The sequence below is a fragment of the Carettochelys insculpta genome, chromosome 30, assembly GCF_033958435.1.
Source record: "Carettochelys insculpta isolate YL-2023 chromosome 30, ASM3395843v1, whole genome shotgun sequence".
NCBI lineage: Eukaryota > Metazoa > Chordata > Testudines > Carettochelyidae > Carettochelys > Carettochelys insculpta.
The window spans coordinates 9,342,372-9,368,162 of record NC_134166.1 but is presented as its reverse complement, the minus strand read 5'-3'; the positions used below and the strand labels follow the sequence as shown (position 1 = coordinate 9,368,162).

Genomic DNA, 25,791 nt, shown 5'->3' with positions numbered 1-25,791 from the left:
AGCATCTTCAGAAACCACAGGGTGCAAACCAGATAGTGCACACACACAGACCCGCCCGCCCCAGGTACCCACGCCCCAGGGCCAGGGAGCGAACGCTGGCACATGTGGGTCACAGAACCCTAGGGCTGGAAGGGACCTCAGGAGGTCAATGAGTCCAGCCCCCTGCTTCAAGCAGGATCAACCCCTCTAAGTCACCCCAGCCAGGCTTTGTCAAGCTGGGACTTAAAAACCTCCAGAGATGGAGATTCTATCACCTGTCTCGGTAACACATTCCAGCGCTTCACCACCTCCTGGTGACATGTTTTTTTCCTACTATCCAGTCTAGACCTTCCCCACTGCAACTTCAGACCATTGCTCCTTGTTCTGCCATCCATCACTACCGACCACGTGGCCTCACGCACACGCCCATGGTGCATATGGGCACCTACCTGCATGGCCTCACATACCCCGGCAGGGGGTCCCTGTTCTCCCCACATGTGGACATGCACACTGAGTCACACAGAGTGTGTGTGTGTGTGTGTCTCTCCCTCTCTCTCCCTCACACACACACATACACACACACACCCAGGAAAGGGTGATCCAATGCACTCAGAGATACACACACACACACACACACATATCGGGGAAAGGGTGATCCAACACACACACACTAGTGAAGGGTGATCCAATACACACACACACACACACACACACACACACGTGTGATGTCTTCTCCTCCTTCCCTCTCATGCCTTTGGGTTTAGCTCCTTCATTAGCCTGGGGGACAGCAGTGTTGCTCCAGGCCGATGGCTGGAGACCCAGATCACTCCCACGTCAGATTTGGTGCGAGTCCCACCAGGTCGGGGCAGAAAGGAGACCTTTGTGTAGTGGAGCTCAGGCAAGGAAAGGGTTAAGTTAGGCTGGAGGGAACATGGCAGCTTCCTCCAGCCCATGGGTGAAAGGCTCCTGCAGAGAGCCAATCACAGAGCAGCTCTCTGGAGCAGCCTTGTATATAAGGAGCTGCTCCAGCAGCGCTGAGTCAGATAAGTCCTAGGCAGGGAAGGAGCTGCACAAGCTCCAGGTTAGAGCCAGCACCGCCGTACTGCAGTACTGAGCAGGCTAAGGGGGCTAGGGAGGGGCTTCGGCCTGACCCCTGCCTGCTTGCTGGCCCTGAAATAGAGGCTGAGGTGCAAGGGGGACACTGAGCACATGGCCCAGAGGCCAGGCAGCAAAGAGGAGGGCAGGACAAGTCTGCCACCAGAAGGTCCCTGGGCCAGGACTCAGAGTAGTAGGCAGGCCTGAGTCCCTCTGCTTTCTCCTTGTACCATGCCAGGGTGGCCCTCATGGACGGTAGTCTGCCCCTGAGGTGAGGGGTGTGACCGAGTCTGCAGTGGGTCACAGGGGTGGGTGCCCTGAATTGAACCAGGACTGCTGAGCCCTCCCTCAGACGGGAGCAAGGGACTAGGAGAACAGGCCCTGCCCGAGGACCGTGTCCTGAAGGGGTCACCATGAGCCAGAGAGCAACATGGGTCCAGGGGGTTGCTGGTGAGGTGAGAACGGGCAGCAGACAACGCGCCCGCCAGAGGGACGCGCCAAGCGGGAGACCCCACAAGCTAATTCCCTCAGCAAGCGGCAGGAGGTGCCGTGGCCGTGAGCTGGCCCCCGTTACAGGCGATTTTTGCAAGAAAACTGCTGACTTGATGGAAGGAAGCTGGTGAATTCAGAGCAACCCGTCGACGCATGGTCAGTTACTCCTGCCCTGGTGAAGCTGGGAAACACTGCTCTCGTTTGTGGCATTAAAGCCGAGTTTGCAGAACCCCCCAGCCGAGTCCACCAATGAGGGATGTTTAGTTCCCAGTGTGGCTCCATCACCCCGACGTTCATCACGATTTCGCCCAGGACCTCCTGAGGAAGAGGCTCCAGCCGCTGGCCAGTGCGTTGCCGAGGGGATTGAAAATTCAGAAATCACGATGAGAGAAGATCTGTGCATCGCAAATGGCAGTTCGGTACTGTGAGCTCCTGTGCTTGGACGACGACGGGAACATGGGATGCTGGCACGTTTGAGTTGTTAGCAGCTTTAATAAAACGTACAGTTACCAACTGTTTTGGGCAGAAGTTAATTTAAAACGGACAAAGTCTTGGATTATCAGACAGCCTCCCGTGGCTATATCATTTGCTGTACTCGCCAAATTAGTAATTTGCATACAAGCAGCCCAACTCTGGAGTCTTTTGTGTTAAAAGCACCAACAGGGAGCCCCCTTCAAGCAAGAGGGGGACACAGGACCTGGTGTGCCTGTCACCCACCTGGCTGCAGTGCTGGGCAGTCAGAGCCAAGGCCCTGTAGTTGAGCCATTTACACTATGGAACTGTGATGGAGCCTCTGCTGTCCAATGGAAAACATGCCCCAGGCAAGGTCTCTGCCAGAGTTCCTACTATTTTTTTTCCATCCATGTGTGGAATAAATTTTATGGTGCCCTGAGGCATGTGCAGCTGTGCACCACCAATAGAAACACACTGCTAGCAGTGGGTGCTCTGCTAATCAGCTGGGCAGCACCTGGGTCTGTCCTGGGTGGATGTCCCAGCCCTCAGCTTACAGGGAACGCTGGTTCCTGCCCCATGGGAGAGGTGTTTAAAGGCCAGCAAGGCCCATGCTCACGGAAGGCAGGCAGCAAGGCCTGTTAAAGGGCTGGCTGCCAGCAGCACAGACAGCCATAGCGCGATTTGTCATCACTTCAGCTCTCATGCAAGTTTAACAAATGCCCTTGGAGTGAGGGTGGGAGCAGGTTTTCCTAACCTGACCCACCCACCCGCCACACTGCCATCCCTGAGCTCCTCGGTAGGAGCTGCTCTGCCCTTCCCAAAGCCAAGGCGGGCTGGCTCTGCCCCCAGGACTTCCCCAGTTCCCTGAAGAGGCCTCAGTTTGTCTGTGTCAAAGCTCCAGCCTCCCCCCTTGGCTGCTAACCATGAATACTGCTCACTGGGGACAACGCTGCATGAGGCAGACCAGGGATCAGCTCTTCAAACAGGATCAGCCTGAACTGGGAAAGTTTTCCACTAGCCCTGTGACTTTGACTGACACACACCACCTTTGCATCCTAGAGGCACACACCCTTTGACCCACACACCCCACTGCATCCACACCATTGCATGAGCAGCTGGCCAGGTGGGCTCACTTGAACTTTGCTGTCTAGCCCTGCAAGAGCAGCCAACTGAAGTGCCCAGCACCAATCCACCCAAAAGCCGGCAGGCGGGGTGCACACACAAAGGGCGAGTTGCCAGAACACATGCTGACTTTGCAGTGAAAATGAGCTCGCCCAGCTGCAACTGCGGTCATTTAAACCCACGTCACCACATAATCACACCAGTGTGCACGCAGTCACCTGTGCATGCAGTCACATGTGCAAATGCACTCGTGCCTGTGCACAATTGTGCACAATCATACACACTCAGAGAATCAGATAGGCGCGCATATGCACATCCAGGCCTGTTACCATGCAACCCCCTGGACACACACTCGTGTGCACACAGTCATGGGTCTCTCTCACTGCCTCCCCTGTCAGACACAGCCCTGCCATGAGCACCACGCCCCACTGCTGCCCCTAGGTGCTCACAACCACTCCTTTCTTCTCTTGGCTCCGGGCTGTTGCTCTCCGGTTCCCTGGGCTCCACCGAGTCCATTAGGCTGCTTCCACCACCAGGCCAGGAGCCCCCGAGGAGACAAGTGAAAGGAACTAACTCGGTACTCCCAGGGTACTCAGTGAAGAATTTATTTACAAAACCAGCAGTGCATATAACAAAAAAATAAGCATGAGGTGACTTCTATACATCTATATACACATAGATAGGCAGCGCTATATACACACACATTTACAGAACATACACAGGACAGGGAATTCCCTCCGCTAACTCCAGAGACTACCCCCAGCCCCTCCGAATCAAAGATGCAATGCAATCAAACCACCCTCAGCCCCTCTCAAATAGACCTTGGCTTGTGCCCAGCACTGTTCCCTGGAGATGGGCACGCCCTCCCCCATTCGGAGGGCTGCCCCTTCTCGCGGCCAGCCTGGGCATCCATGTACCGCTGCCGCTCATGGCTCTGGAGCCGGGAGTCTACACTCCAGGCGGTGCTGTGGGGATTGTTGTAGAATCTGATTTAATTTCCTTCTCCAAGACAGTTGGGAGGGAAGCGCTCACATTCTGGGGCACCAGGCGGCAGCCACAGCATCCAGAGGCCTGGCACGGCTGGCTCCATGCTCTGGGGCTTGTCTTTGGGGTCGGCCACTGGTGGCGGCAAGACGGGACATGGAGTCTGCTCCAACAGACTCCCACAGACTATGGCTTGGGGCCCAGAGGAACCTGTTGTCTGAGCCAGTCTGACAGGTGGAAGGCGACCAGACCAGACGGGCCAAGTGTGAGTCACGGCAGCAAACCCTTCGACAGCGCGGAAAAGCCACTCCTGCTCCTCCCGTCTCCCAACGCTCTTAGCCACCCCAGAGCATGGCCCCTGCCTCTCTTCCCACTGCCCAGGTGGATCGGGAGCCCTGGCTCTGAACCTTTCCAATGCTGTGACTTGGTGATCAGCCAGCCCAAGGTGACCATCTACCCCTTTCTGCAGGGACAGGCCCTTATTTAAGCTGTCTCACAGGGGTCCCGACTTTTTAGAGAAAATGGGCAAATTGTCCCGGATTTTGCAGGGCTCCTGTTTCCCAGCATCCGGTGTCCAGGATGACGGCCCCCACTGCCAGGGAGCTCCACCAGGTGGCTGCCCTGTTCCCTGGCATCCTGCAGCTGGGGTGCTTCTCCATGGGGCAGCTGCATTCCCTAGCATAGTCATGGGGTGGCTGCCTCGCTCCCCAGTATCCTACACCTCGAGGAGGCAGCTCCTGCTGTGGAGAAGCCCCTCTGAGGGGTGGCTGCCCCATTCCCTGGAGCAGCAGCCCCTACTGCCAGGGACCCCTGCCCCAGGGTGGCTGTGGCATTTTTGGCCTCCCCCTGCCACGAAGCTGCTGAGCACCCATCCCCGGTGCCTCACCACAGGGCAGCAGCCCCCACAGCCAAGGAGCCCTGACGTGGGCCAGCAGCCCCCATCCCTGGAGACCAGTGCCCTGTATTTGCCATAGGGCAACGTGGTCACCCTAACAGGCCTTTCTTGGCTCCTGAGGCTGGGCCTGACTCCAGTCCTGCCGGAGCCGAAGGGGATTTCCCTCAGAGCCAGGCTAGGCCCATGCCCTCAGCCTTAGGCCCTCCCACCCATGACCTTAGCCCTGACAGCTGCCCCTGGAGAGGCAGCAAAACAACCCCCCTCAAAGTATTGTCCAGGGGCAAAGAGCCTGACCCAAATCCTTGGAGGGGCTCCGGTGGTCTCACAGCACCAGCCTCTATGGGGATGAACTAGACTCTGTCACTGGGCCATCACTGGGAGGCTCCAGTTGTGCACGCTCCCCTTGCAGCCCAGCAGAGGTTTGCGCCTGACCCCCTGGGGACCAGGGCAGGACCACCTGGGGGAACTGGCCCAGCATCCGTGTAAGTGTCACAGACCTGCTGTTCTGTTAAGGAATGACACAAAGCGCCCAACTTCCCTGCCCTGGCAAAGCTTCTCCCCGGTGTACGTCGGGCCATTTGAGAAAATAAGATCGGCCCCATGGGCCAGGCCAAAGGTCCATCTAGCCCAGCATCCTGTCTGCTGAAAGATGCCCCAGAGGAAGTGAAGAGAACAGCCGTCACCAAAACAATCCATCTCCTATGATGCACTTCCAGCCTCTGACAAACAGAGGCTGGGGACACAGTTCCTACCTGCCCTGGCTCATAGCCATTGATGGACCGAATCTTCATGAATGTATCTAGTTCTTCTTTGAAGCCTGTTAAAGTCCTGCTCTTCGCAACCTCCTGCGGCGAGGAGTTCCACAGGTTGCCTGTGCATAGCATGAAGGAAAACTTCCTTTTGTTAGTTTTAAACCTGCTGCCCTTTAATTGCATTTGGTGACCCCCTGGTTCTTATGACTTTTCCTTAGTTGCTTTTCCCACTCCAGCCGTGATTTTACAGACCTCTGTCATAGCCCCCCACCACCTTCGGCTCCTTTTTCCTAAGCTGAAAAGTGCAAATCTCATGAATCTCTCTTCATATGGCAGCCATTCCAAAGCCCAGATCATTTTTGTTGCCCTTTTCTGACCCTTTCTGGGCAGGAGTTCAACCCTAGCTGCTCTGCCAAGGCCAACACTCTGGGGTAGCAGAGTGCGTCCAGGGGCCGCCTGGGGGAGGGCTAGGAGAACGTGCTGGCTCCAGGTTCAAACTGCCTGGGGTCCATCTGGGGCTCGGCCCATCTGTACCCTATCAAACTGAGCCCAGTGGCAGGACAGGGCCGTGCTGCTGCCCAGGGGACTTGGTCCTTTAATTCACGCTCATCCTGGTAGCTCTGCAGGTCTCCTGTTCAGTCCCTGCTCATGACTTCAGGGGCAGCTCAGCTGTGGGCCTGAGGCCCTTTCTCTAGGGAACCAGGGTTTTAAAACACTTGTGCATTGCACTGCACTGGGGGAGGGGGAGCCCCACAGCTTTCAAATGGCCAGGGGGAAAATCTTTGGTAAATGCCACCCAACTCCCCACCCCAAGAGCAAGATGCCCCCTTAGTGCCCCGCCCAGGTTCCCAGGCACTGCCTGGTCAGAGGAGTTTCACCTCCATTAAACTGCCCAGGCCAAGTGCCCTGAAGAGCTCCTGGTGCTGGACCCGATGGCATTGGGGAGCCGGTGAAGCTGGAGCAGCGCCCCCCCAGTGTTCTCCACAGCCCCCTCTGTGGCTGCAGGACCCAGACTGGGAACCCCAGAGCTGAGAAAACCACCGCTGGGTCTGCCTGTGCCCAGCAGCCTGGGTCCAGCCCCTCTCCTACACCCAGGTCCATTGCCACCCAGCTGTCGGGGAGCCCAGCCTCGCCTTGCCCAGACGCTGATCCCCGCCCCCAGGCCACTGCTGAGGGGTCTCCACACTCCATGTCCTCGAGGCCAGTCTGCCTGCAGCCCTAGGGGGGCACCACAGAGCACGGAGACACCCCAGTGCTTCAGCTCCCTCCTAGTGACGTAAGAGCACAATAGTGAAATTATCCCCTGGCTGCACTGACGGGGTCCCAGGCTCATGCTGAGCACCACTGGGGCCAGATGCAATGGGGTGGATAGCGCCTCCTTCAGGAGGCAGGGTGAAGTGCCCTCCCCACAGTTGTCCCCCCCGGGCAGCATGTGGGCAGCCCCTCAAGCTGTCAGCGCCACTGCCCGGCTAGTCCTGACTCTGGGGCAAGGCAGGACAGGCGCATACCACGTCCTCCAGCCCCACTGCAGCAGGGGCCGGAGGGAAATGCTGACTTCAGAGCAGTCAGCCCAGCAGGAGGCATCCCATGCAGAGAAGTCAGGAGGCTGCTGCAGGAAGCAAGGACCAAGGTGGGGTAGGACACCCCCTAATTGGCATGGGGCCCTTTTGCCCTAGAGGGAACTGGATTTGCCCTCCCCAGAAATCCAGAGCCGAGACAGGCTGCATGTCCAAGGGCTGCATGGGTCAGTCCCAGCAGGGCTGTCCGTGTGTCCAGGGCCAGCGCCTGGGCAAGGCCAGGCCAGTCTGTGCCTGTGGCCCGGCTCATACCAGGTGGCCCCGGCCGTTGATGTAGATGCCGTTGGTGGTGGGCTTCGCCCGTAGCGTGCCATTCTCCTGTACAAAGTGGGTCATGGCCGCCTTGATGGTATTGTCCTCTCCCTGCTCCTCCTCCTCCTCCTCCGTCTTCTCCTCCTCGGGGGCAGGCGCTGGGGCCAGGGCCGGGACTGAGGCCTGCTCCGTCTGCGTCTCAATCTCCCGCACCGTCGACAGGGTGGAGTAGCTGCGCCCCTCTGCGTCCTCACTCTGAGCCGGGGGAGACAGCAGCTGAGCTGGGAGGGGTGGGGGGGCAGAGCAGGGCACCCCCCGCTTCCTGGAACAGCTCCTCCCACCCCAAATCTCTGGTCATTAGCAATTCCCAGGGAGATCTTGGGGCAGCCACTGGGTGGCGCTGTGGCCGGGGTGATGGCTGTGTAGTCACTGGGCTAGTGCAGCAGGGGAACAACATTCCCCCTCCCCCATGTCTGCTGGGAAGCCCCCTCCAGTCCTGCGGGGAGCTAGGGGAGCCCAAATACCCATGGTCTGGGCATGGGTGGGAGTCCTCCCCGCCCAGGCCAGCAGGGGGCAGTACAACTGCAGCCAGGGAACCAGCCCCCACGGCTGGGCTCCAGCCCCCACGCTAGCACCACCCAGGGTGGCTGAGCACGGCTCCCCCTTGTCCCGGCGGGGTTCAGGGCCCGAGGCAGCAGGGCTGTGCTCCAAGATGAAATGTGACGATGGTGAGTGTGCGTGCAAAAGGTGGATGTGGGCATGCAGGGCCTCTGGGAGTGTGAGACAGACACAGGCCCAGCGCAGTTCCCCATCAGAAGGCTGTGTACGCAGGAGTGTGAGTGAGCCTGCACGTGCCAGGATCTGTGTGAATGAGCGTGGGTTAACTAGCATGCATGTGTGCCAGGATGCCTGGGTGTGAGCTAGCGTGCAAAGACCTGTGTGAGTGAGTGTGCATGGGAGGCACGTGTGGGGATGTCTGGGTGTGAGCTAGCATGCGAGGATGTGTGTGAATGTGCGTGTGTGAACACGCATGTGCTAGCGTGCGTGGGGGGGCTGCGTGAGGATGTCTGGGTGTGATATAGCATGCAAGGACCTGGGTGAGTGTGTGTGAGTGAGTGTGATTGCGGGGTGTGGATGTCTGGGTGTGAGCCAGCGTGCATGGATGTGGGTGACTGAATGTGCATGAAGATGTGTGTGAACAAAGCTGATGAGTGTGAGAATGTCTGGTTGTGATGGAGTGTGCAAGATCCGTGTGAGTGTGCATGCGTGAAGACGTGTGAGCGAGTGTGCATGCAGGGGGTGAGGATGTTTGCCTGTGAGCTAGTGTGTCTCCATGTGTGTGATAGAGCAGGGAGCCTGTTTTGGTAGGCCTGTGGCACCCACTGCCCAGAGCAGGGCCTGTCCCCACCATTGGGAGATGCCCCAGGGCCTGTGGCCGGTGCAGCACTAGCCAGTGCCGGAGGGAGGCAGGTTTCCAGGCTGCTGGGCACCAGGCCACATCACAATTCGTGTCTCCCTGGCTTCACGTGAGGTGCCCCCCAGCCACGTCCCTGTTAACCGGCCCCCTTGGTCCATCCTCATTAGCTGTGGCCAGGGGGAGGTGCATCGGTGGGGTGGGAGCATGGCCCATCACTCTCCACAGCAGCCCAGGCTCCTTGGGGGAGAGATACCCCAAGTCCCAGAGCCCCGTCCCACTCCTGCCCCTCGGGGCTGTGCCTCACCAGGACAGAGCAAATACTGGTGCCCTGCAGGCTGCCCGGCCGGCTGTCCCCCTGCAGGCTGCCCGGCCGGCTGTCTCCGCGCAGGTGCAGGGTTTCCTCTGTCTGAAAAACAGAGGCACACAGGGAGGGTGAGGAATGCCTCAGCCCAGCCACCTCCCAGCACCAGCCAGGCAGGGTGAACCGGCCCTGAGTTCGTGAGGCTTCCTGAGCCCTGGCACTGAGTCAGCCATGCTGTGGTGCCAGGCACAAGGCTGCTCCCCCAACATACTGCAGGGAGCGCTGCGCCAAAGCTGAGTGGCCCCACAGGACGGGTAAGCCACCTCTGCAGGGCGCCTGTGGGGCGGGATCTGCCCCCACCCTCAGGGCCTGTGCAGCCAGAATTCCCCCGGCCTCCCAGAAATTTTACCTGGTGCCAGAGGAACTCAGGTTCAGATTTTGCCCTGGGCAGCTGCCTCCAGTGGCCTCCACCCACCAGGGCCGGGCTGCCCCATCGACCATTCTCCCGACAACCCCAAACCTCGCTCCTGTGTTTCCAGACGTTCCCTGCAGGGGGCGCTGGGCTCTTAGCTGAGCCCCCTCCCCTGTAAATGGGGAGGAAATTCATGCTAAGCGTGCAAGGCAGCTGCACATCCCTTGGCGGTGCCCTGCTCCCTCCCCATTGGCTTCCCCAGCTCTCCAGCCCCCTCACCTGGTTCCGGGCGTTGGAGCCGTGGCTGGAGTACAGGCGCCGGACGGAATTCTCCCTGGTTAGGGTCAGCTCCTCCTCGCTGGCAGGCAAAGAGACACCAGGGTGAGCAGTGGCCTGGTCACCCCCAGCAGTCCTGTGGCCTGGCTGAGCTGTGTGCTGTCATCAAACCCCATGGCTGGACTGGCCCAGCTACCTCCAGGGCTGGTCCCGAGTTCTGCTCCCAGCCTCCTCTATCCAGCTGGAGGAGGTTAGCGCAATGATAAGGGCAGCCTGAGGCTCGATTCCCACCAGGAGCAGCTGGAGGCAGGATCCGGGTGCCAGCGTTTGGGTGGCTGCCCCAGGGGAGGGGCCAGTCAGGGCAAGGAGGAGAGAGGAGCCCTTCTGCAGGGCCTGTACCAAGGTCTGTCTAAGCAGGGCTCCTCAGGAGTCCCCTCTGGCCAGGTCACAGTCAGCGGCTGAACTGACCAGGGTAAAGCCAGGGCTGGGGTGTCCCCGGAGTGCAGATCAGCACTTCAACCTGCACGAGCCCCAGTCCTGTGTCAAACCAACTCCCAGGTGATACCAGACCCAGTGCTGGAAACATGGCACAACCCTTGCAGGGAGTGGGCGGCTGTAGCTTGAATGTGTCGCTTCCTAGTGGCACAACTGCCCGGACTGCACCCTGGGGAAGGGGTAGTTGCAATAGCTGGGGGTTCGGGTTGAGGGGCATCAGCCGAGTGGGGGGGGGGGGCAGAAGTTTGCCCAGCTGCTCTCTGCAGCGCACAGCTGTTGCCAGCAGCATCCGTCTCACGATACCCCATGGGCCTCCCATCCCACCCTTTCCTGCTGCTCCCCTGGCTCAGCTCGGGAGCTGGGTCTCCTGGCCTGAGGCTCACCACCCAGCAAGGGACAGTGACTAAGCTACACCCTGGGGCGGGTTCCCTGCTGCAATGGCATGTGCAGGGTATCAGCTCTTCTACCTGGGGTGGGGAGCTGTAGATCCCACCAAGGAGCCTTTTGGATGCAGGGACCAGAGTCCCCTCTAACTTTTCCATCCATGGGTGGAATAAATTTTATGTGCACTGAGGCATGTGCAAATGTGCACCACCCACAGAAACATAGGCTGATGGCTGTGGACCCTCTGCCAATCATCTCAGAGGCACCTAAATCTCTTGTGGGTGGACCCCCAATTGCTCAGCTTACAGGGAACACTAGCAGGGACTTTTTGGAGGTGAGCCAGTGAGACCAGGTGAGGAGGGTTGGACGATTCCCCCTGACCCCGTTCCATCTCTTACTATTTCTCGGAGATGAGCCTGGTTTTCCGTCGGTGGTAAAGGGTCATGAGCACAACAACCAGGACCAACAGGCAGAGCAGCACGGCCGCGATGATGCCCACCACCACCACCGAGGCCGAGACCACATCCACGTTCTGAAGCTCGCTCTCTGCCGGTGGAGACAGACAGGGAGAGGCTGAGACAGCAGCCATGGGAGCACAGCTCCTCCAGTGTCCGAGCATTGGGAGTGGGCTGGCAGGAACCTGGAGGCCAGGGCTAGACGAGGCATCAGGCCAGAGAGACAGATGGGTACTTTAGATGGACGGATGTTGGGTTGGATAGCTGGACAGGTGGAAGGGTGAATAGGTGGATGGATGGAGAGATGGAAGGATAAGTGGACAGATGATGGATGGATGGACTGATGGATGGGTGGAAGAGTGGGTGGACAGATGGACATACACGTTGTTAGATAGCTGGACAGATAGATGGGTTGCTGGGTGGATAGATGGATGGACAGATGGATACCTGATGTTTAGTTATCATCCCTTGCTGGTGCTAGCTCTGAAGAGCCAATCTATTCTGTAAGGTTAAGGCTCTCCCCGCCACACCCCTGGCAGCACAGCGCCCCTTAGCACTGCTCGGGGACCAGCCCTCCCTGCTGAATCGCCATCACTGCCTCATCTGACGGAGCCAAGCTCTGACCCTCGTGGCTATTGAGCAGTGCTGGGCAGGGAGGCTGCAACAGGCAGAGCCCCACAGGAGAGCTCAGACCCAAGGAGAGGGAGCGTATCCCAGCCCAACGGCGCTGCATTTGGACTCACATGCAAAGGCCCTAGGGCTGATGCTCTCATTGTACCAGTAACAGGTGGGCACGGTAACAGCCCCCTCCCCACCTTCCAGGCCAGCCTTGAGGAGCCCCATCAGAGGTGGAAAAAGTCACCAAAAAGTTACTTGACTAAAAGTGCAGCTGCTTGCCAGGGAGGGGGGATGTACTTAAGTACAAGTCATTGGGGCCCCTCTGGAAAGCTGCTTGAGTAAAAGTACGCACACGCACACACCCCACGTCCTTCTTGTAATCAAGTACCCAAAAGTGAAAACAGCTGCATTTTTACTTAAGTAACTTTCTGGGTACTTCTTCCATGGGCGCCCCAGTGTGTGTCTGCTCCCAGCAGTCCTCGTTTGGCTACCAAAGCCAAGCCCCTTTACCACCAGGACCCCACTAACCCCACCCAGGGGGCGCTGCCACCCGCCAGCCCCAGACTCTACCTTTAACACTGATGCTGGCCCGGACCTCCTTGGCTGCAAACCTGTTAGTGACCTGGCAGACATAGACGCCTGTGTCGTCGGAGGTGAGGGGTCTCTGGAAGAGGAGGGTGGCCCCCTTGACCTTCGCTCCTTCTGGCATGGGGCCATTGAGCCTGGGAGGCAAAGAGTCAGGGTCAAGGCAACCCCAGCTCCCGTCATGGCCCTGCAGTAGGGATCCGCGCTGCAGGGAGTGTCTGTTAAGGGGGGGCCCTATGGGGCAAGTTGAGAACCCTGGATGGGAAACGGGCGCAGAGACAGAGGCACAGCCACGGCGAGGCACACGGACAGACATGAGAGCCACAGACAGACACCCCCAGACCTGCCCTGCCCCCCCCACAGCCCCCCGCCATCGGGTACCTCCCAGGCCGACGTGCCCAGACAGGCAGCGGGAGGTGTGCTGGGTGGGTGGGGCCGGCAGTGACACCCTGAACAAAAGGTGCTGAAATCAAAGGCCTCCTGCCTTTTCCCACGGCTCCTGTGCAGCTGAACCGCTGTCGGAGCCCAATGCAGAGGCCTGCCCAGACACGGCCCGACACGCCACGCTGCTCCTTGCGTCACGGCACCGGGGCTGAGTTGGCCTGACCTGGGCCACCAGTTCCAGCCCACGTGCAAACGCACGAACACACACGCATTGGAACAGAGGGACACACACACATGCAACGCAAGGACCCCAACACAAGCACACGCCTGACACACACAGAGATTCCCATAGACACCCAAAAGTCATCTCCCCAAACCCATATGTGCACACAGACTGTACAGGCACCAGCCCTCAAACGTGCACACATGGACGCACATACATGTGGACAAATACAAAAACATGCAGCCACACAACCAGACCCCAAAAGCAAACGTACAAGTTTGTGCACAACAACACACCCACAGACTCAGGTTGGAGCACATATATGCAAACCCAGGGAAAGACCTGCACACAAAGCTGGAAAATATGCGCGCGCGCACACACACACACACACACACACACACACACACACACACACAGGTAATACACTAACGCAAGCCTAGGTGTAAACATGCACAGAAACCCAAGTAATATACACACACAAACCTGGAGAACACACACACACACCTAGATAACACGAACATACATAGACAAACCTGGTAACACACACACAAATGCAGGTACACGCAACCGCAAATACACACAAAACTAGGTACACACATGCATACAAACCTAGATAACATAAAAACACACACAAACCTGGGTTACACACATCTACACCCAGGTGAACACACACACGAGTACATATACCCATGCAAACCCAGGTACACACACACACACACACTACAGGTACCCCTGGCCCATACACACCTGGCCATGCACTGAGAACCCCTCCGTCCGGTACCACCCACACTGGTCCTTTCCCTCATCCCTCTGCCTGGCCTCCCGGCTCTATGAACTCTTTGGTCGCTGTTCTGCTGGGAAAACTGTGTCCCTCTGGCCCTTTTTCTGCCCGCCGTGCAGCAGGGGGCTTGGGACCCACAGGGAAGGACCCAGAGGTTCAAGTCACAGAGCCCCCCGGGGCTTGGCACTGGGGCCCCTCCCCAGCTCAGAAGGTGCCCCGGATGCGATGCCCATGGCGCCCTGGCAGGAGAATGGAGGAGGAGGGTTTCCCCAACGCCCCACCACGTTCCCTGCCTGGCTTTCGGCGGCAGCGTGGGGAGAAAGCTCCAGCCCTTGAGTACGTCGCGCGTCCAGTGCACGGCCACTCACAAGCTGACCCAGGCCAGCAGCCCACAGTGCCAGGTGCCCTCCTTTTAACAGCACAGGCCCAGGACTCCCAGGCAAATGCCCTCTCCTAGCAGGCCGTGGCCAGTCCCACTTCCAGGGCAGAGCCTTGCCGGCCCCGCTCTCCCCACTGCTGTCCCTTCGTGTCTCCCCTGTGCAGGTGCATTTGACCCCAGGCTGCCTCCAGAGACCTGCAGCATGTCCCATCTGGTCCCTGCAGCCCCGCGGGCACCCAAGGCAATGGACATGGCTAAGCAACGACTCAGGGTTTATGGAAAACAGAGTTTCCTTTTGAATGGATCCGTGGGAGCTGTGCCCTCCAGACTCCCAGATTCCTAACCCCTGGGATCACGAGGGTTCTTGGCTGGGAATGCAGCGGCCACAGGTCGGGGACCAGGCAAGGGGTATCCAGCCATGGCTGGAAGAGTCGTCATGGAACAATAGAGTCATAGAACACTAGAACTGGAAAGGAGCTTAAGAGGTCATGACATCCAGTCCCCTGCTCTCATGGCAGGGCCAAGCACCATCTTCTAGACCATCCCCGACAGGTGTCTACCTAACTTGCTCTTAAATATCTCCGGTGATGGAGATTCCACAACTTCCCTAGGTAATTTATTCTGGTGCTTAACCACCCTGACCATTTGGAAGCTTTTCCTAATGTCCAGCCTAAACTTCTCTTGCTGCAGTTTAAGCCCATTGATCCTTGTCCTATCCTCAGACACCCAGGAGAACAACTTTTCTCCCTCCTCCTTGTAACCCTCTTTTAGGTACTCATAAACCACGATCATGTCCCTTCTCAGTCTTCTCTTTTCTAAACTAAATAAACCCAGTTCTTTCAGTCTTCCCTCCTAGGTCATGTTTTCTAGAACTTTAATCATTTTAGTTGCTCTTCTCTGGACCCTCTCCAATTTCTCCACATCCTTCCTGAAACGTGGTGCCCAGAACTGGACGCAATACTTCAACGGAGGCCAAATGAGCACAGTGTGGAAGAATTACTTCTCATGTCTTGTTTGACAACACTCCTGGAGAGGGCAAACATGGAGAAGGAGGAGGTGAAATCAGTTTTGCAGGCTGGAGTGAGAGGGCACCACTCTGGGGAAGCTCACAGCCTTGCAGTCCCAGCGGCCAGGGTCTTGCCTGTGTGAAATCATGGCCGGGCTGGGGAGCACTTCCTGGCCCTGGCAAACCTCAAACAACCCAGCTACAACTAACCAGCTGAAATGCCGAATACACCAGTCAACTAGAGATTGCTCAGAGCTGGTTAGACAACCCCTGGTCAGGGATGGCCACGGTCGGGGTCAGCCACCTTGCCAAGGCGGAGTGCTGAAATGTGACCTTTTGACACTATGGATGATCCAAATGCCGGTGATGCTTTGTAAGGTCACTGCTTACAACAGCCTCCTTCACAAGTCCATGCAGATGCAGAGCTTCAGCGCTGAGGTGGCGGTTGGGAGCATTAGCTGGTCTTTTGTTAACCCACGGGCGGCCTGGCTGTGAGCAAGCTCCCGGCTGCATCGGGGAGCAGGCTGAGCTCCTGCCTGGCATGCTGATTAAAATCAGCTCATGTGCCACTTGTGCCACCCGGATTGGTGGTTGCTGACCCCTGGCCTTGGTCATGCTGTGTTCCTTTATGAGCGCGGGCAACTGAACGAGATGATCTCTTGAGATCCCTTCCCAGTCTAAGATTCTAGCTCACCAACTTGCCGGCTTTGCTGGGAACACAGACAGGCCTATGGCTTGGGCAGGAAGGGTAGCCACTGACTGGCCCAGGGTAGCCACCGACTGGCCCAGGGTAGCCACCGACTGGCCCTCTGACCCGGAGCACAGCCCTCCCTGGAGCTCCGAGCCTCAGCGTGAGCCGGCTGTCGGCAGGAGTCGAACCTGGAACCCCCAGTGCCAGAACATGGACTTCTGCTGCTTCAGTAGCAGGAGAAGCTCTGCGAACATGTAGCTCTAAGAGGCTCTGCTCCATGGAGTCTGCAGCCAGGCTCAACTCTGCTACACACAGCCTGCTTTGGCTCAGCTCCCACCGGAGCCACCCAAGCCTCCTCCAGGCCCTGAGGGAGGCTCACAGGCCAGTCCTACTCCTCCCCAGCCCTGGGAGCCAAGCTGTGGGGGTGGGGGGGGAGCCCCGCCCACAAACAGGGGGCTTACACATACCGGGTCCAGTTGTAGGTGGGCGGAGGGTTGCCCTCCCCCAGGCACTTCAGAGAGGCGCCCTCCTTGCCCGCGTGCCAGTCCTCCTCCTCCTCGTGCCCTCGCACCGAGGCGTCCGAGAGATCTGGGTGAGGAAGGGCAGCAATCGTGAGCGGGAGAGAGAGAGAATCACCCGGATGCTGGGCACCTTCGCCCCCCAGCCTGCCTTTCCAGCAGTCACCCCACCCCCACCTCAGTCTGGGCACCCCGAACCCCTCAACTAACCCCACAGGGCCAGGGGTTCCCCTTTAGCCCTGCCCCACAGGGACTTCATCCCCCCATTGTGGTGGGCAGATCCCTCAGGGGGCCTATGACTATCCTACCCCATGGCCATTCCCTTTAGGGGTCTGTGCCCCTCCACTGCCCCACGGTACCCCCCAATGAGTCTCAGCCCCCCATGCCAGCTGCCTAGGGGGCCACCACTCCATGTCCCCCGCCAGGCTCTCCCCCGCAGCCTGCCATTGGGACGTACAGGCGACGCTCAGCACGTGGGTGAGCCTCTTCTCGTGCTGCAGCCCCGGGTGGCTGACGACGCAGGTGAGCTCCTGGCCGTTCATGCTGCGCCCGGGCACCAGGAAGAACTCGCTGGTGACGGAGGCCGAGCGGGGGTGCGAGGAGCGGCGGGTGCTGTTGGTGCCGCGGACCTGCGTCTCCCAGGTGACCGTGGGCACGGGGTTGCCCTCGGCAGTGCAGGAGGCAGCCAGTGTCCTACCCTGCCCCTCTTCCAGCGGGGGGCCGGGGTTCAGGGTCGGCAGCGGGGGCACTGCAGGCAGAATGCAGAGGAGTGAAGGGGGTGGAAAGGGCAGCCCCCACCAGGGATCCAAGCTGCACCCCCAGGGTCCCACACAACCCCTGCACAACCCAGCTACTGCCCTGACCCCTGGGACCCCAAGCAGCCTGGAACTTGCATCCTTTCAGGGTCCCCCAGAGCCCCTGGCAGCAACTCCCCACCCCCAGGGTCCCAAGCTGCCCAGAGTTAGCACATCCCCGTGGGGTCCCCCCCATGTCATCTGGTTGCTGTCTCCTATCCCAGCCCCTGCACAGCCCAGCTATTGCCCCTCACAGCCTGGCTACTGCCCCACCCCATGGAGCCCTGCACAGATAGGTGCCTGCCTTCCTCCCGGGGCCCCACAGAGGCCCAGCTAGGTGCCTGCCTTCCTCCCGGGGCCCCACAGAGGCCCAGCTCTTGTCCTGGGGGGCCAGTGGGGCCTGACTGCTGCCCTGCAGAAGGGCTCATGCTCCAGGGGGCCCCCAAACAGGTTCAGCTCCCCCCAGGAGGGCCCCTCACCCAGCACATGGAGCGTCATGCTGCCCTCGAAGTTGCCTGAAGGGAAGGTGATGAGGCGGCATTCGTAGGCCCCCTCGTCGGCCTGCACAGCGTTCTTCAGCAGAATGGCGCCGTCCTCCAGCGGCCCCGGCGCCCAGCGCAGCACCCGCCCTGCATAGGGCTCCTGGACGTGCTCGCCGTACTCCAAGTTCAGCACCGCCAGCTCCACGTTCTGCCCGCCGGCCCCCTGCTTCAGCCACGTCACCTGCACCACCTTCTCGCCCTCCTGTGCCCGGTAGCGGCAGGGCAGCACCACGTCCTGGCCCAGCACCGCCGTGACGCTCTGCTCCATCTCCAGCACCCCCGCCAGGGACCCTGCCGGCACCAGAAGGGGAGGGGTTAACTCCCAGGCAGGGGAGACCCTCACCCCACAGACACACAGTCCTATGCCAGGATCCGGGAGGGGGAAGTTCTCTGCTTACCCACTGAAGACCGAGGGTCTCCATTCTGCCCCCACCCTGAGCACTGATTCCTCAACTCCCATTGGCCGGTAGTTTCAACCAATGGGAGCTGTGGAAACGGTGCTGGGGGCAGCATGTGGAGACCTCGCCCCCTAGAGGCTGCAAGGACATAAACGGCCACTTCCATGAGTGGCACAGGGCCAGGGAACCTGCCTTAGCTATGCTGGGTGGCCGCCTGGGAGCCCTCTGAGGTAAGTGCCACTTGGCTGGAGCCAGCACCCTGCACTCCAACCCCCTGGCCCAAGATCAGCCTAGAGCCCCCTCCCCAACTCAGAATCCCTCAGGCCCAGCCCAGAGCCCACACCCAACCCCTTGCCCCATCCTGGGGAGAGCGACCAAAGGATGGAGGGGGGACAAAGCAGAGTGGAGCCTCAGGGAAGGGGCGGGGCCAGGGGTGGAGCCACAGTGGAAGGACATGGCAAGGTGCTTGTGTGATTGAACACTTGACAGCCCTGAGGATGGGCAACAGCTGCTTACAAACCCCCGACTAGAGGGGGTCCACACACAGTGGGTCAGCTCCCAGAATGCCCTGGGCATACCCTAAATCACCCTCAGCTCTTCCAAGGATGCAGCCGTCTGAGCTGGTCCAGAAACAGATATGGTGCTGGTCCTACCCAACCTGGGGGCCTCTGTGCCTCAGTTTCCCCTCCTGGCAAACATGGATGTCCCAGCCCCCTTGGGAGCTCGTCAGAGGGCAGGTGGGAAAGACAGGACGAAGACTGTCATTCTGGGGCCCTGCTGTCCAGGGATGCAGTTCTCTGAGACCAGAGTCAACAACTCCATTCTACAATCGGGGAAACTGGGGCACGGGCCCAAAGTCACTCAGCCAATCGGCAGAAGAACCAGGAGACGTCTGTGCTGTGCCCACAAGACACTCCGGGCTGTTCAGTGCCTGAGCACCACGCGCCCTTCAGCACCGTGCATACCCAACCCACTAAGCGGCTGTTGTGCCAACCCTGTGTTGACAGTGGGCATCCTCTGGGTCGGTTCCCTGGGCATTGTGCCAGCTACGTGGTGGGTCTGTACCCCTGCTGCCCCGCTCCCCTGGGCACCCACCCTGCTGGCACCTGCATCTCACAGGATGGGCCCGCAGAGCGGAGTCAGCGAGAGCAACGGGGTGAAAAGGGTCTCCAAAGGCGGCAGAACGGTCATCTCTTCACCCGAAGCACAAAGGAATCATGGCACCAAGTCAAAGCAGCGGTTGCTGGGCCAGGCATCCCCCAGCTTCTAAGCACAGAAGGGACCATTGTGATCACCTCGCCCAGCCTCCTGCCTGGCCCAGGTCCCAGGAAATGGGCCATGTGCCATGGAGGGGCTAACACCATTTTCTGCAGCACTGGTTGGGGGAGGACGCTTGGCTCCATGCACCAAAGGGAGCGGACAAAAGCTGCGTTCCTGCAACATGTAGTGCCTGACCCTACACAGGCCCCTCTTCTAACCACAGCACCTCCCTGAGCTGGGAACAGAACCCAGGAGTCCTGACTTCCAGACCCCTCTGCTGTAACCACTGATCCCCACACCACCCCAGAGCTGGGGTTCCGCCCCAGGAGTCCTGACTTCTATCCGCCCGGGCTCTAACCACCAGTCCCCACCCCATCCCCAGAGCTGAACCCAGATGTCCCGGCTCCCCATCTGGGTGCGCTTACCTTGCTCCCCCACCCATCTGTGTCCAGCTGTTGTCTCTTGTCTCACACTCACACTGTCAGCTTTGGATTCAGGGATGGGGCAGTCTCCCTTCTGTACCCCCAGCTAGCGACTGGGTGCCCAGGTGGTGCTACCGTAATACACCTAATAAAGAATTCACAGCACCTGTGCCATGCAGCCTGGCCCATTGCTGAGGCTGGTAGGTGCTACCGTATTACATCTAATAAATAATAACCATGCCTGTCACAATAGCCCTTACCATAATACTCCTACACTATATAACATACAGCGCCTGCACCATGGGGCTTGGCCCAGGGCTGGTGCCCTGGCAATATACACAATAAATAAAGGATGGCCAACAACCTGCCATGTACAGTGCCACCCCGTGGGGGGTGGAGATGACTCAGTTCTTCCTGGCCCCAGCTGGCATCAGGCCCTGCCCTGAAGCATGAGGCTGGAGCGCCCGTGTGTCCTGAGTCGGATCTAATTCCCTCCCACGTGGCTTGGCCTGCAGCACACACCTCTGTGGATTGCTGCCTGGTGCAGGAGCAGGGCTTACTGGGCTCAGGCCTGGCCTCTCTCCAGCCTGAGCCACCAGCGGAGGAATGTGGCTGCCTCTGGGGAAGCAGACAGGCCAGTGAGTCCAGATAAACCGGCCTGCTCAGATACCAGGGACTGTGCAGCAGCTTGTGCAGATTCCACGCCCCTCCACTCCTCGCTGCAGCCTCCCCTTCACCCCCATCCCAGGAGACCAGCTTGGAGCTGAGCCAAGGCAGGGAGAGTCCTGCCGCTCTGGAGGGGCTCAGGCACTCCCTCCTTCCTTGGTGGCTTCCCTGGAAATTTCTGAATGGGGCTCAGTGCAGTTCCCAGGTGCCAGGACTGTCACCTCTTCGGGCTCAGGCAGATCCCTCCACCCATCCAACATCGCAGCCACCGGCACCTGTCCACCCCCACCATTCCCAGCTGAGCAACTCACACAGGACAAGGGACAGGTCCCAAAGCCGGGCCAGAAATACAGCACTTCCAGCCAGTAGCCAGGGAGCAGTTAGCGCCACCCTCCTGCTAACAGCCACTTGGCCTGCAGCTGCTCATGGGGAAGTTGCTTTGTTACAATTAAAAACCATTGACAATAAGTGGTCAGAGAGTCACCTACTGGGAATCAAGGGCTAAGTCCCCGGCTGGTGTAAATTCAGCATCTCTAGAGTGATGCATGTTGACACTAGTCATCCAGATTTACCAACTGTGCAGCAGGGATCCCGCACGGAACCCTGGAGAGCACAAGGCTCTAGAATGCCCCAGTCCCTCAGCATGGGTTCTAGATTTGCCCATCTGAACTCCAGAGGTTCTAGATTTAGAACAGCCCTCCAGCCGTTGGGATTCCAAGTGCCACTTTGCTTTAGAAAAACCCACACCCTTCCTCCCTGCTGCTTTTATATTTCTTACGAGTCATTCCTAGGACACCGTGCTGACTTCCAGCGAGCTGCAAAGTGGTGGGGTTTGTAATCACCTTCAGAATTAGATCTGATGGAGTGAAAAATGGCACCAGAAAAACTCAACCCAACTTTTATTTATTATTTGTTTTTAAAATACAGATTTGGTGAAAGGCCCAAAGGCCCCTGGACCCTCCCATCGCAGCACTGAAGTGCGCTGTCCTAGGGATGAGTCCACCCCCCTCATGACTAGCAGAGGGTGGAATGCTCAGGCTGTAATTGTTATTTGACGTGCTGGAGGAATTCTGTCACCATCCAGTCATGCCTGAGCACATGGGCAGTGGGTCACGTGGCCGAGGGAAGGCAAAAATTGCCTACAATTTCTGGCTGCCAGCCAAAGCTGTGGCCATGGTGTGGCACCCCAGGTCCCTGGCCAACTGGGTGGGCTGGGGTCAAGCATGTCTTGGCTCCAGGTGAGGGGGAAGGGAGGTAGAGGAAGGACGGAAGGTTGCAAAGGGCGGAAGAGGTGGAGCTTCAGGGTGGGAGGAGCTGGCTGGGCTTGCCTTCCCTAGCTGTGCGTTCCCCCACTGCCCATGCCTGAGCACAGGCCTGCAAATTCCAGTTCCCTCTAATAATTTGTGTTTGGCTACAGTGCATCTTCCAGAAGAGCTTCTGCTCGGTATCTGAAGACTCCACAAGACGGAGAACCCACCTCTTCTCTTGGGAGTTTGTTCTGCTGATCGATCACCCTCAGGCTCAGCCTTGATTTTTAATTTGACCTCACCTTCCTTTAAATTCCAGCCATTCCTTCCTGTCCTGCCTTTCTCCACTAACGAGCCCATTAGTAGTTGGCATTTTCTCCCACAATCAGCCAGGTCACAGGGTATGTAAATCACATATACAGCTCGTGCGCTATTAATCAGTTACATGAATTGTCCACTCAGGGACCAGCAATGAGGCCGATTGGCTTAATGTAATTAGTCCACAGAATGAATCACAGATCTCACTATTGAATATAAGTGGGATCCCCATCCACTGCTGGGTGCATTGGATAGACCAGGCCAGCGCCAGGGTGTGTGTGAAAGGGTCAGACCTGCATGGGCGGAGCAGAGGAATAGCGTGTTCCCTGGAGGGACCCGATAGTTTGGAGTGAAATGGAAAACCTCCAAGTTGGAGGCTTTGAAACTGTGGCTGCCAATATTGTGCACTGCCCCGGTGCACCCATGGGAAACTTACCCCCGCCCTGGGGCTGGGCCTGGGGCAGCTGCTGGGGGGAAAATCTCAACGGCAAAATCTCCAAAGACTGACGGGGCCAAGGTTTGACACTAGCTGCAAAGTGCAAACCCCACATCCCACCAAAACACTCACCACAAACCTCCACATCCCGCTCAATCACCTACTGCAAACCCCCACATCCCGCCCAATCACACTGTAAAACCCCATGTCCCGCCTAATGGCGCACGTCGCAAACCTCCACATCCCACCCAATCACACACCGCAAACCCCCACATCCCATCCAATCACACACTGCAAACCCCCACGTCCCGCCCAATCACATGCTGCAAAACCCCACAATCTCCCACCCCACTCCAGCCTTATGCACTACAATACCTCTCTGCCCCATACAGCCCCTGCCAATAACATACCAACGCCCACCCCACCAGCAGGGTCAGGTTTGCCCTCATCTTACAGAGGCAGAGTGAAAGGCTTCACTTGCCCAGCACAGAGCTGGAATCGAAACCAGGCATCCTGCTGCCTCAGCGCCCCCAGTGGCACACAGCCCAGAGCCGGGCAGCAAACATGCCAGGGCTGGTGTCAACAGCCTGTGTTTGCTCAACCTCCAGGAAAGAAAACACAGCTGTGAGATTCCTGGGCAACAGAGAGCCCAGCCACGCCAGCGCCTCCGTCATCCGCGCTCTTGCGCCATCCCTGGGGACAGATGCCCACTGCCGCTACTCCACAGAAGCCAACAGCTGTCCAGCAACATCAGGACCCTGCCAAGAAGTGCAGACACTCGCAGCCTTTTGCAGTGTTGGGGCTCTCCCCGGTTCTTGTGAGGGTCTGAGCAGCTGGGTCGGGATCTTTGCAGATCCTGGGACACTGGGGCCCTGATCTCAGCCGTGTCTTGTGTACAAGTGATGCCAACAGTCAATAGGTGACAGTGTCCATACCCTAACCCCTACGTAGCCCTTTTCAGGGTCAATCTCAAAGCACTTTCCAAAGCAGGGGAGTGTTACTGTTGCTAGGCTGCAGATGAGGAAACTGAGGCTCGGGAGGGGAAGTGACTCATCCGTTGTCACCCAGCAAGCCAATAGCAGAGCTGGGAACGGAAGCCTGGCTTCCTACGTGCCCATCTAGTACTCTACCCACTAGAACACGCTGCTTCCCTGTGTATTTCAGAGACGCTTTCTCAGGGCCCCTGGGGCTCTGCTGCCAGCGGAGGATTAGTAATGAATAGGCTCCATTCTTTGCCCTTCCCTGGTATCAGCCCTATTCCTGCTTCGTTCATCAGCCCCAGTCCTGTTATGCCCCCTTTATGGCTGGGCAGCCTGCCCAGGCATTCTGATGCCTTCATATCCATGCGGTTTGCTGGGAAACGTGCTAGGATGGTGCAGGCAGAGGGGGATGGGGAGTTGTCTGGCTGGTGCCTCACCCTACCTGCTCCAGAACAGCTATGGAGCCCTGGGAGGCCTCCATGCTGACCCTACAGCCTGGATGCTCCTGAAACAGGCTCAGAGAACCTAGAGCTGGAGGAGACCTCAGGAGGTTATCAAGTCCAAAGCAGGACCAACCCAAACTAAATCATCCCAGCCAGGACTTTGTCACGCCTGGCCTTAAAAACCATTGCTTGATGTGTTGTGTGAAGGCTGCACATGCATGGCTTCCCACATTACCCTTAACTCTGACCCTACATCCCTCATGCATCTTCCTCACTTCCACCTGTGCTCCCTGGGAAGTAGGGCCTCAGAATGAGGTTGGGGAGTGGGGGTGGATCGTACAACATTGTGGCCAAAGGGGGCTGATGTGATCTTGCAGTGCACAAAGAGGGAAATCTCAACTATGAGCAGGGAGGTGATTTTACCCTGGGTGTGACCTCAGCTGGAATCCTGTGCTCAGCTCTGGCGCTGGCAACTCAAGAAGTAGCGAAATTGAAGAGGGATCAGAGAAGAGCCACGGGAACAATTAAAGGGGTGGGAAACTGCTGTAACAGTAACACACTCCAGGAGCTGGATCTATTTAGGCTTAACACAGAGCAGGTAAAAAGGAGATGAATACAGTCTGTCCGTATCTCCTGGTCTCTGGCAGGGGATGTGACCAGATGATCCCAGTGGTCCTTTCTGCCTCAGAACCTGCAGCTCTGTGACTCGCTCACCCAAACGCCCTGTTTTTGGCTGCCCCCGACACTGTGTTGCAAACCTAGCATCGCCCCTCCCCATCTTTCCCGCTAATCTTTCCCACCCATGCACAGAATAATTTTATGTGCACTGAGGCCTGTGGAAATGTGCACCACGCGTATAAACCACGTGTGGGCTCTCTGCTAATCAGCTGGGCCCCATGTGAATTTTTCTTGTGGGGTCGCACAAATGCACAATTATAGGGAACACCGCCCCTCACGCGCTCTGTTCTCATGGCCCCAGCACCTCCAGAATAGCACCCAAAGCACCTGGCAAGAAAACCTGTTCTTTCCCCACACGTACTGACCTAGAGCACAGTGAGCCAGGCCCACTGTGTCAACAGGGCAGCCAGTACTACTGCTCCCCAGTGCCCCTAGGTGCTCCTCAACCATCCCTAGGAAGGGTGGGTCTTTGTGGCCCTCTAATGGCCGGCCCACTGACAAGGCTATGAGTCCACTACTGCTGCCAGCCAGGGGAGTTCCTTTAGCCACCCCAGTGTGTTTCCCAGCATGCACCTGGACAGAGCAGGCTGTAGTTACCTTGAGAAGAAAAGGGACCTTTTGCAGGCACCTCCAATGGCCCAGCATGCCCTGGGGGAACCTGGGCAAGGAGCCCAACCTCCCGGCTAGGGCCCTCTGGAGCCACTTATGGCAGTGCCCAGAGCCACGGGGTGAGGGCTGGGGGAATGAGGCTGCTCAATGTACCCCTTCATTCAGTAGAAAGGGACACAAGACATGCCAGAGCGGGGGCCCATCTAGCCCACTATCCCATCCAACAGCATCCAGCTGGAGGCACGAGAAACCTCCTAGTGGTCAATGATGGAATAAGCTGCCCAGAGGGGGGCTCTCCAGCCCCACCCCCAACCTCTGCCCCTCCCCCCACAACCCCTGCCCCTTCCCCTGCCTTTCATCACATGCCCCACAGCAGAGCACAGACTACTATGGGGCAGGGCAGAGGGGACCCAAGGCCATAAACCTGAGAGCACCAGCAACTTCCCTGGGTGCCTGGCACCTCTCAGGATCA

The 25,791-nt window shown here is 58.4% G+C and overlaps 1 protein-coding gene across 1 annotated transcript in view; it reads right to left on the bottom strand.

Annotated features, from left to right (window-relative positions):
* Positions 1-3,736: 3,736 nt before the first annotated feature.
* NECTIN4 (nectin cell adhesion molecule 4) overlaps positions 3,737-25,791 on the bottom strand; it is a 40,802-nt gene continuing 18,747 nt past the window's right edge. The window contains exons 2-9 of the mRNA XM_074980699.1: positions 17,800-18,153; positions 16,984-17,274; positions 16,476-16,596; positions 12,530-12,681; positions 11,285-11,432; positions 10,011-10,089; positions 9,323-9,424; positions 3,737-7,856 (exon numbers count right to left, since the gene is read on the bottom strand). Coding sequence (XP_074836800.1) covers positions 7,596-7,856; positions 9,323-9,424; positions 10,011-10,089; positions 11,285-11,432; positions 12,530-12,681; positions 16,476-16,596; positions 16,984-17,274; positions 17,800-18,153 — 1,508 coding nt within the window. The 3' untranslated portion in view covers positions 3,737-7,595. The remainder of the gene's footprint in view (positions 7,857-9,322; positions 9,425-10,010; positions 10,090-11,284; positions 11,433-12,529; positions 12,682-16,475; positions 16,597-16,983; positions 17,275-17,799; positions 18,154-25,791) is intronic.